Genomic DNA, 12,231 nt, shown 5'->3' on the forward strand with positions numbered 1-12,231 from the left:
CTTCAAAGACTTCACTAAAAAAAAAAAAATTGTTAAGACCAAAAGAATATTTAATCTTCAGAAATACTTCCTTAGTTTTTCTTTCCTCTCTGTTTGGCCACACTGTGTGACCTATGAGATCTTAGTTCTCTGACCAGAATCGAAGCTGGGCTCCAGCAGTGAAAGCACAGAGTCCACCAATGGACCACCAGGGCATGCCCCATCAGTTTTTAAATTAAATGTAATTTGTTCCAAAATTATCCTTACCTTGTTTTAATACAGCATCAGGCTTTGGTACAGTGTCACTAGTAATTTCATGGACATCCTTCCTTGGTACTGAAGTACTGTATTTTTTTTTGTTTTTTTTTTTAAAGGAAAAAACCCACAAAAACACAATAAAGATTAATTAAGAGTCCAATTACCTACCACAGAAAGATACTGAGAACATGGTAACACTGAAGGAAATGACTGCACACAGGGTTGCAAGTCTCAAACAAAATACTAGGCAGGACATTAAAAATGTAATCATCCACAGAAGGACCCCACCCTAACAGATGTTTTATAAACAAGGAATTCTCAGAGTACCTGGTTAAATGCAATACTAAAAATATTGAAACCCTGAAAATAATCAATTAAAGTGTTTACATAGCAGAATGCATCAATCCAATAAAAAATAAGTTAAACAGCAAGAATTTGCCACCATCTTAAGATAATCTCAAGAAATAAATAAATTTAAGATTGGAAGAAAATGTACTGTTTTATAATGTAAAATGTTCAATAATCTTTTTAAACTGAATTCTAGGTTCAAAGCAAACTTCTAATATACAATTGAAGTTCTTTCATGTAGAAACTATAAGAAGGGTTTGGATGCAAGCAACTGGGAGAGGTCATTTTATCATTTATGTCACATTTCTTACTTTACATGAATAAATCATCATTCAGCTTTTCTGCACTTGGTTTGTTTCAACCAATCCACAGAAGTCTAAAAACTATTCCAAATACACTTTTCAGCCTGCCTCTTTTTAAACTTTAAATTTAAGAATTTCAAATATATACAGAAGCATAACAGTAAAATGAACTCCCACGAATCCATCATCCAACTACAACAATCATTAACTCAGAGTCAGTGTCTCATTTACACCCCTACTTACCTCCTCCCACAACTGGATTATTTTGAAGCAAATCTCAGACATTATATAATTTAATTTATAATATTTTATTCTTTTAAAAATAAAAAAGTTCATAGTAATTTCTTAGTATCAACAAACTAGTATTCAATTTCAATGCTCAAATTTTTGTGAAAGTGGGTTTCATATAGATTATTTTTAAGTCATGTTTCAGAACTTGAAAATCCAAAAACCAATCTTAAAGTATCATGATCTTTTTAAAGCAGTCACCCAATAAGGCAAAACAACAACATAAAATACATGGATTTTCTAGTCACACAATTCTTAAAGGGTAAAAACACCCATAGAAAATGATAACTCAGTTTTAGAAAAGTTCTACATGAAAATTCATTGTCTTAATATCCAACATACATTTATAGTAACTCATTTTAAACCTTAAGACTACTGCAAAATTCAGCCAACAGGTATTACCACACTCATTTAGAAGTAATTTAAAATGTTAGAAAATCCTAATTAGACAGTCAAAACAATAAATATATATCAATTAATATATCCATGAAATATTAGACGTGGTAGATATACTGAATTTTCAATAAACCATCAGTTATTATATAGGCAAATTTTGATAAATTAGACAGCATTGAGAATATAGCTTAGAAAAGACCAAATGAACAAGACATATTTTAAGACTACTACACTTAATGATAATATGAAAGATGATCATGCTTTGAAACACTCTGAATGATAAAAAGGAAAAGCAGAACATCACTGGAAATAACTAATGTATAATTTATCATCCTAATCTGGAAAAGCAGCTTATTTTTCATACCAAGTGAATTATACTTACAATTTGCCATCTTTGAAAGATCGCACAAGAATATTATCCTTTTTCACAGCAATTTCATCACTACAGTCAGGACATACCACCTTTTTAAAAAAAAAGTATGAAACTATTATGACTAAAAGCACTGTTTATAGATAGTTACATAAATATCAATTATTTAAATCTTAAAAAATAGTTTCAGCTTAAAATTTAAAAGCTAATTTTAGTTGAGGGTAAAAACACATACACATGCGTAACAATATACACAAGTAATTTAAAGTTTATATCCTAAAACACACACATACATATGGGGGAATGCACACAAGTATTTTATTTTCTATATCCTTCCAGCTCTCTGGATTATCCACATTAATTTTTGACACAGGCATGATGTTGAGAACACAATCGTGCCTATGACTAGACTGATGCTATGGACCAAGTCTAGGCAGGAACAGAAAACTGGATGAGAGTGGCGCAGGCGTGGAAAGAGGGAGAGCAGGGAGAGCTAGTCCAACAGAAGGTCTGCAGCAGGGCTGGCGGGACCAAAGCAGGGTATCAGAATCTTAACCAGAGCAGCCTCTATCTTGAAAAAGACAGAGATGATGAGCTGGCTATTATTTACATCTAAACACGAATATTAATAATACTAAAATTTCTCTATAATACTACCCATTCTAAAAATAAATGATTTTAAAGTGAGTACCTTCCTGGAATCTACATAACATTTACTACTACCAAAATAAAAGATTTTATTTGAAGTCACTCCAGCTATTACTGAAAGTAAGGATAAAGCATGCCTTCTCAAAGATAATATTAATTCAAGACACCTATAAATTTTCATTATTTTAATTCCAAGAGAGTTCACTATCTATATCAAGAACATCATCATAGTTTGGTTTTTTAATGAAAAAAAAAATGGGCTAAATAAGTATGACAGATTTAAGGACTGTCTCATTAGCTCTGAAAAATGCCACAATAGTACTTAAATGCATGTATTCTCACTACAGGTTTGAGAGGAGCCAGAAATACGTAAGTTCTAATTCAGTCTTTAATTCACTTTTTTTCTAATCTATTTTTTAATGTTTTGGCTGCATCGTGTGTTACGCAGGATCTGTTTCTCAACCAATGACTGAACATTCCTCCCGCAGTGGAAGCACTGGTCCTAACCACTGGATCGCACAGGGAATTCCCCTAATTCAGTCTCTAGAAGGTTAACAATTTCCATAATTGTAATTGCACTGCCATTAAGCATTGCTTAAATGTTGATGGCATTATGAAATAATTCACTAAGAAAAGGCTTTTACATGTATCAGCATCTAGGAAAACTCCTATCATTTCAAAAGAGTCCTGAAGTAAATACTTAATTTGTCCATTCATTCATCCACTCTACAAACTATTTCATCAAGGTACTGTGTACTAGAGCACAGAGGCCAAGACAGTCCCTGTTTCTCCCCACAGTGAGTGTGTATTCTAACTGGGAAGACAAGCACTAAGCAAGTTAAGTGCACATGTATTTAACTGCTATTATCTAGGTGGTCAGAAATCACTTTCTTGAGGACACAACATTTACACTAAGCTTTGAAAACTGAGGAGGAACTGACTTGACAAAGGATGGATGTGTACACACATGTCTGTAGGCCAGGCTGCAAGAAGAGGAAACAGATTATGGGAAGGGCCTGACACAGCAAGCAGGGCAACCCATTCTAGGAAGTAAAAGGTCAACATGGCTAACTTTCTGTCTGGGCTGAATAAGAAAGATAAGCAGAGCTTAGATTTGTCCATTTTGTAAGCCATGGTAATTCTGAGGACACAAATCTGAAGTCTCTCAGAGAAGGATCTGAAGCAAGACAATGTCATAACAGAATTGCCATTGCCTTTCTTAAAATTACTTTTGGCTGTCACAAAGAAAATGGACCAGAGAAGGGCATGAGCTGAAAGAGATTAAACTCCTGCAAATCATCCAGGTGAGAGATGGTGACCTGGATATAAAGTGGTGGTGATGGCAAATTAAAGGAATGAGAAATATTAGAGATAATTAGGGAAGTGAAGAGGTGAGAGAGAAAAGGATGCTTACATTTCTACCTTGTGCTAATGGTGTCATTCGCAGGGAAAGGAAACAATAGAGAGGGGTCAAGTTTGGGGATACAGGGAGGAGAGAGTAAGTTTAGGTTTATTAAGCTTGTTAAGTTTTCAGGTGACTAAAGGACAACCAAGTAGAGATACTGAATAGACAGATACTCAGGTCCAGAGCTCAGAGTAGAGGTCTGAACGCTAAGATATAAACTTGGGAATAAACAGCCTAAATAGAGATCTAAAACTGTGAGCCAAATCACCCATTTTTTTCTTTCTCATGAGATTGGATTTTGAAAAACAAACATGATAGACTTTGCGTGTAAGTAAGCAGGTCCACTCTCCATTCTGTTATAGGAACTAAAATCCATATTTTATCCCATTTACCCATGCATCTGATTTTCTCAGTCCTTAAGACATTTCAGTTTATTATCCCTCCAACCAATGTTATTAAAGGGGATGAGATCAGTCTGAAAAAATAGAGTGATACATTCTGAACCCTAAACAACAACATTTAAAGCTCAGAGGAAAAATGATGACTGAAACTGAAAAACAGGACTGTGTGAATCAGGAAAGCTAAGATTTCCACCCCTTAAAATAGGGGTAAATAGCACTTATGTTTCAGCCTCAATTAGGATGAAATGAGACTGTGCACTTACTTAACAAGTTAGCACAGTGCCTGGCCAGGGGAAGTGCTCAAAACATGGTAGCTATTTATTGGTCCTAGCAGTATGCAACTGTTTTCTAACATGATATTTTATTACCAGGCACTTGTTAACATTACTCAATTTATAAACTACTTTCAAAAAAGAAATGCAAATATTTTATGTGATTATGTCAAGGCTGTTTGATTCAGAACACAATTTCACACTCTCGTTGATAAAAATTATCCATTACTGTCCAAGAGATCTCAAATTTGCATGGAGGATAACATGTATCAATAATGCTAAGATGTTAAAAATAATAATGAAATGGTTGACTAAGCAGATTACTAACCTTTTGGTATTGTAAATCTTTTCCTCATCATCAGGAAACTATTTAGAAATGATGATGAGAATGTTAAATTAATATTGAAAATACTAAAGTGAACATTTTAATGTTCCTGTTGTTTTAGAAAAAGACACACAAAGCTCTTTCAAAACACGTTTTCAAAAGAAATGCTCACAAAGAGTCTTAAGTGCTTTAGGAAAAAAGAAATGACCACATACACTGACTTAAGTTTTCTGCTTACCATTAACCCAAAGCTTGACAGGTTATTTAACCCTTCTAACACTGAGTTTCCTTATCTTTAAATGAGGATAAATAATACATACCTCATAATCCTCATAAAGATCTTAGCACAATCCTTACACATAGCAGGCATCCGATAAATGAGGAATGGATAGATGGATATACGAAGAGGTACAAAGGTATTATACAGTATTTACATTTATGAAAATAATTGCCCTCATTAGTTTAAATTAAAAGAGCTGACATGTATTAGGCACTTATTTTGTGCAAAACACTTTTAATACTCAAGATACAGAATACAAAACGTTCAACAAAAATGATGACAAATAGATACTATTTGCAGACAATAGTAGAAAACAAGATTCCGTTCTTCTTTAGCAGTCTTCTGCATGGTACATTTAGAAGTTTTAAAACTTTGCACAAGGAATTTTTTATCCAAAATTCAGCAGTGTAATATACCAAGCCTCTAAAATTACCATGATTTTGCTTTTCATGGATGAATTCAAAAGTTCTTTGTACTCAGAAACAGTTTTCAAAGTAATTCTGTGTGAACTGAATGATGCTAAAACCATTTCCCATTCTGTACCTATGAAAAACACTGATTTTTAAGAAAATCAACTGCTTTCTTCATGACTTATATAGTTGAAAATTAAACTCTTATACTGAAATTACTCACCAATGCAGGAAACCACAGTGCTTTCTTTTTATCCAAACTAATGTAATCTACACATACAACTTTTCCCAGAAGCTCATCAATCTGTTTCCTATCATCCTCATCTTCATCACTGGAGGATGAAGAAGACTCTTCCTCTGGTCTAGGGAGAGAAAAAATGAGATATTCCTATTTATCATCACAAAGAATAAGCATGCCAAGTTGATGAATACAGGTTTTCTAGAAATCCTATCCTGTTTCCTATAACCTACAAAATGGCTAAATTAAATTGTTTAATAGCTTTCTAAATTGCTAAAGAATAATTTTTTTAAAAAAGGTTATCACTAGAGGAAAAGCAGAGCATTTTCCTAAAAATGTCCTGAATTTATTTAGTGCTATTTTAAAAGATTACACGGAAGATCAAAACACAACAGCGCTGGTTCCCAAATTCTCAAAACCTGAAGGCCCCATTTTGCCCCATTTTAAGCATCCGAAGACTGCACTAAATACACTACATTCTCCTCTCAGATTAAAGGAATTCTAGAAAGGGTAATGCACTCCCCATACAAAGCAAATTTCAAAAGGGGGAAGGGAGATCTTTACTAACAGAGGGTCAGGGTAGAGAGAGGAGACAATCTGATAAGACATCACCACTACCACGCTTAATATCAGATACATAAAAACTAAGTATTCATAAGATGTACAATATGGTTCTTTTGTATTACGCGAAAAACTCCTTTTGGTTACACTGTATTATGAATAAATTAAAAAGAAGAAAAAGGAACTCAAACCACCCATTTGATGTTAGAGGGAAGTATAGTAAAAAATAAAACTTAAAAAGAGAGGGGAAAGAAAAAAACCACAAACTCACAAAACAAAGTTCTCAATCTGGTTTTAAAAAAGCCCACAGTCAGTAGTAAAGAAAATGGATTCTAATGGGGGGACGTGTGGGAGGCTTGGAGGGAGGGGGACGTACGTATATGGCTGATTCACTTTGTTGTGCAGCAGAAGCTAACACAATATTGTAAAGCAATTATACTCCAATTAAAAAAAACTATTCTAATTACTATGTTCAAAATGCCCAGAATAAAGGTATTAAGAAATGTGGAATAAATAGACTGCAACAAAATGAAAAATAAAAACATATGGTATTTTTATAAAATAAAAAGCATGACAATACACATGTCATCCCCTCATATTTATATGTGCTGCATGCTTAGCCGCGTCCGACTCTTTGCAATCGCATGCTCTCTAGCCCTCCGTGCTCCTCAGTCCATGAGATTTTCCCTGCAAGAATACTGGAGTGGGTTGCCATTTCCTTCTTCATTATATCTATATATTCCAACATAAATATAAAGGAAGCAAAACCTATTATAACACTGTTAAACATTTTATAGTGATAAGGGGAATATCATAATTTGATTTCAGTGATTATTCAATTAACCTAAAAAGTGTCCACTGATAAAAAACAAACCACATCTTCAAAGTTTGCTACTGAGAACACTGTACTTCAAAACGGCACTTAAAGCAGTTCAACCCCTACTTAGAAAGTAGGTAATAGGCAGCAGGAAAAACCAACATATTTTCATATTAGTGGAGCGTAAAACCTTACAAATAGGCACACAGCTTGGAACAGTAATGACAGACCTTCACAAGTCTGATTTCTACTTGATTAGAAGAACTTCTCAAAGACAAGGACTTTTATTTCTCCACTTTCTAATGATTATAGAACACAACCAAATTTAAAGTCATAATTATTGCTTTTTTCAAAATAGCACAGAGGATGTATTCAGCTATGGATGCCCTCTATGCCATTATCATTAGCAAGACAAAATCACAATGTCACAAATAACATTAATCAAATCTGTAAACTGGGCTTTACTCGGCTAACACAATCATCTGCGATAGTATAAAAGTTCTAATTTCTTTCCTAAGACTTAACAAACGTGAAGACTTCAGACACGACAAAGTTATCTATCCACTATAAACTGACTGGCCACATAGAACATCCATCCACTTTACTACCTAGGTTCCACTCCAAAACCTTCCCCACTCATGGACTAGACACCCTTCTCCACTCTCACATCCTCAAGCTTTTGTTCCAGCAATGTTCCTACCTCTCCCCTCTATCAGTTTTTCTACCTCTACTAGTTTGAGTCCTCCTAGCACTGTGCTATTTCTAAGAAAATGCTGTTACTTCCTCCACTTAAAAAAAAAAAACAACAACAAAAGATCCCTTGACCTCACTTTCTCCACCAGCTACTACTCTTCTTTGCAGAGAAACAGCCTGGAATGCTTTATCCCCAGACACTTGGAAACTTTTTCACCTCCTCTAAGTCTCTGTTCAAATGTCATTTCAATTACGATCACCTTATTCAAATTTGCTTCCCTGGTGGCTCAGAGGTTAAAGCGTCTGCCTGCAATGCAAGAGACCTGGGTTCGATCCCTGGGTCGGGAAGATCCCCTGGAGAAGGAAATGGCAACCTACTCCAGTATTCTTGCCTGGAGAATCCCATGGACGGAGGAGCCTGGTGGGCTACAGTCCACGGGATTGCCAAGAGTAGGACACAACTGAGCAACTTCACTCACTTATTCAAATTTACAACCTGCCCATCCCAATCCCCCACTCTTATTTTATTATTTCCACAGCACTGACAAATCTATCATACTACATAATTTACTTAATTCTTCTTTTTTCTGTATTGCCCCATCTCTTTCCATATGAGAGAATGTAAGCTCTAAAGGTAGAGGAAGTGTTTTGGCTGCCCTGCATGGCATGCGGGATTTTAATTCTCTGACCAGGGATGTAATCCATGTCCAATGCATTTGAAGTGTGGAGCCTTAACCACTGGACCACATGGGAAGTCTCCCAGAGACTTTATGAATGCCTGTTTTGTTCACTGATACATCCCATGTACTTCAACAGTGCTTGGCACAACACAGATGCTCAATAAATATTTGCTGACTAAATAAGTGAACTAAACAGGTTTATTTCTTTCTACTGTGATACTTCTGATTTCTATTTCTCCTGCAATTACATAATGTATACAATCAACATAATGTATACAACCAATTTAAACCATACCTTTATACCTAAGACTCCTGTAATTTTTCCTTGTAGTGGAATGTACCCAGGAAATTGTTTATATAAGATGAGTCCTTAATAAACTGATACACCAAAATAAATGAGCATTGGAAATATTTTAAGGGAGCAAAGACAGAATAAGCAGAGACTCTGCTTGGTGTTTACTCCCCTGTGACACTGTTGCTTCTCTGGTACCAGGTATGTGTTTATAGAGCCACAACAAAGTAACCAGTGTCGCGGAAATGACACGTGATGATGCCACTGGAAATAATGCTAATTACATAGGAATGTTTACCAAACAAACGAACAGCTAGTCACTTAAAGCTGATCACATGATATTAATTATAAATTAATTATAAATTAAGTAAGAATTTGGCAACTTAGACATGTGCCAAAGAATACCATATGATGAGGTACAGATAGAAAACTGAGGCAGAAACTTTAGAGGCTCGATCTTTAAAATGCAATTTGGACTTCAGTGATCCCTACTCTTTCAAACAACTAACTCAGCTTCAAATTTTGTACTGCAAATTCAAAATCTGTATTAGTTATCAGGAAAAATGTGTAGCCTCTTAAGAGATTAAAATACACAGATCATACGAAAATGTATGAATTTAACCAATAAAACATTTTTCCCCAGTTTTTATCAAGAAGGAAACTAGAATCAAATTCTCATATCAAAATAAAGCAGTGAATATAAAAAGAACTTTTGGACTTAGGTAGTGGTGCTGATTGTAAAATTTTGTGAATGCACTAAAAAAAAAAAAGAAAACTGAATATTTTAAAAGGGTGAATTTTATATGTGAATTATATCTCAATAAAAATATTATTCAAGATCGATCTGCAGACCTGTAAATATCCGGTACAAATCACTAGTTTATTGGGTAAATCTTAGCAATGTTACTGGGTAGAAACTACCCACAAATAATACCTAACAAGTATCATTACAAGCCTTATTCTGCTTTATCCTTTTTCTGAAGGATAACAGCCTAGAGTGCTTTCCTACAAAGAGTGCTGCATATACACTTTGGCCACGTTACTGGAAAAAACTTTTGGAGGAGCACAAAGATTTCTATAATTTCAGCATTCTATTCTTTAGGCAGAATCAAAGAAAACTTCTGCATACAATATAAATTATAAGGGAAAAATTCACTCAAGTTATACATTATCAAAAGGATCAATAACTTGCTTTTAAAAAATTAAGCTACAGGATGATAATCTTTCAAACATATCTGAATACATTAGGATTAAAAGCAGACTATAAATACATGAAAGGAAGGTGTCAAAAATAATCAATTTTGGAATAACTAGAGGCCAATTAACCGGTATGTGGATTAACAGTTCTTAAAAGAAAACAAAGGTAGTGATCTATCACTGCAACAATGGAGTCCCGGGAATCCTGGGAAGGATAACCTTATTTATCTTTGTACAAATTTTAAATGGCAATCAGAGAACCATAATGAAGACCTTTTCAAGTTGAGTAATGGAAGAGGAAATGAAGGTCAGATAAATGACCTTAAGACGCAGGTCCCAGATTTTGTTGCAGAAAATCACTCTGAAGAAAGGGAAGAAAGAACTTTGAGGAAGTGTAATCTAAGGAGATGGGCATTTTAAGCTGTGGTGTTTGCCAGTGGCACTTACATGCCAATGCTTAGAGCACCAAGGAGGCACTAAGAATGACCACAGTAGTGAGATGGAAGAAGCAGCAAGTGAAGCAAGACTGTAGACAGGCGGCACTTCGTTTCCTACAGTAGTAATTCTCGACCTTTGTTCTGCCTTCACACTTCACATATTTACAGCAAATCTTTCATTGTACACACAAATTCTCAACAGGAAAATCGCTAACTCAGTGTTTGCTAGAGTCTTTAGAAAACGAAAATCAATTTGCTCAGTGACAACTGCATGCTTTCTTCTCATATACAAGAAAGGGAGACGTCAGCCAAGAAACAATAACAGATATTTTAATATACTATAATTTTTGGTCTGCTGGGTGTGTGTGTGCGCTGGCTGTGTGTGTGTGTGTGTGTGTGTGAGTGTGTGCTGCACAGCTTGTGGAATCTGAAGTTTCCCAACTGGATCTGGGCCCTCGGGAATTTCTTTTTGGTCATTTTTGTAGATCAATCTATGTGACAGTCCATAAACTACCTTATTTTAAAATATTTTTACACTTCTGGATGACATCTGTAGAAAGGTAAAATATTGTCTAAATATTAGATGAAATTTGTTTCAAAATTAAAAGGATTCCCTAGAATATGTACATAATATAAAACAAAGGCATGTTGTTTTTAAATTCACAAAATAGAGCCCCAAACAGTCCTTTCTGTCAGACATAAACACTAGTAAGCAGAATTTTTACATACTTAAAAATAAACAAATTTTATATGTAAATGAAATCGTGTTACATACTGATATTTCATGGAAGTTTTTTCATTCAATACATGATGATGATGATGATATCTAGTATATATATGTGTGTGTGTGTTAGTCACTTAGTCGTGTCCGACTCTTTACCACTCCATGGACTGTAGCTGGCCAGGCTCCTCTCATGGGCTTTTCCAGGCAAGAATAGTGGAGTGGGTTGTCATTTCCTTCTCTAGGGGATCTTCCCGACTCAGGGATCAAACCTGGGTCTCCTGTGTTGCAGGCAGATTCTTTACCATCTGAGCTACAGGGAAGTCTTAGTGATTACTAAGTGATTATTATTAGTAACAGTAATTACTATATAAACATTTTAAGGATATGAATTCATTTCACCTTTGAAACAACTCTGCAGGCTTCCCTGGTGGCTCAGACAGTAAAGAGTCTACCTGCAGTGCAGAAGATCTGGGTTAGATCCCTGGGTTGGGATGATCCCCTGGGAAAGGAAATAGCAACCCACTCCAGTACTCTTGCCTGGAAAATCCCACGGACAGAGGAGCCTGGCAGGCTACAGTCCATGGGGTCGCAAAGAGTCGGACATGACTGAGTGACTTCCCTTTCTTTCTTTCAAACTAAACTCTTAAGAGTCAGGGAATACTATTACCTCAATTTTACAGATGAGAAAATTAAGGTATGAAAAGACTGAGCATGCTGCCCAAAGTCACACAGCAAGGAAGTGGCAAAAACAGGATTCAAACCCATGCTATTGTGCTTCACTGTTCACACTTAAGATCTCTGTTTTTTTGTTTTTGTTTTTTTTTGGCCACATCTCAAGACATGCTGGATCTCAGTTCCCTGACCAGGCATTGAACCCTTGCCCCTTCAGTGGAAGTATGGAGTCCTAACC

The 12,231-nt window shown here is 35.3% G+C and overlaps 1 protein-coding gene across 6 annotated transcripts in view; it reads right to left on the bottom strand.

Moving 5' to 3' along the window:
* Nucleotides 1–12,231, bottom strand: part of ARID4B (AT-rich interaction domain 4B) — a 137,713-nt gene that overhangs the window by 52,530 nt on the left and 72,952 nt on the right. For all 6 annotated transcript variants that reach the window (XM_055588624.1, XM_055588618.1, XM_055588633.1 and 3 more), the window contains exons 8-10: nucleotides 5,906–6,044; nucleotides 1,954–2,033; nucleotides 247–323 (exon numbers count right to left, since the gene is read on the bottom strand). In XM_055588624.1, the coding sequence (XP_055444599.1) occupies nucleotides 247–323; nucleotides 1,954–2,033; nucleotides 5,906–6,044 (296 nt within the window). The remainder of the gene's footprint in view (nucleotides 1–246; nucleotides 324–1,953; nucleotides 2,034–5,905; nucleotides 6,045–12,231) is intronic.

This window comes from Bubalus kerabau, chromosome 1, assembly GCF_029407905.1.
Source record: "Bubalus kerabau isolate K-KA32 ecotype Philippines breed swamp buffalo chromosome 1, PCC_UOA_SB_1v2, whole genome shotgun sequence".
NCBI classification, from domain to species: Eukaryota; Metazoa; Chordata; class Mammalia; order Artiodactyla; family Bovidae; genus Bubalus; species Bubalus kerabau.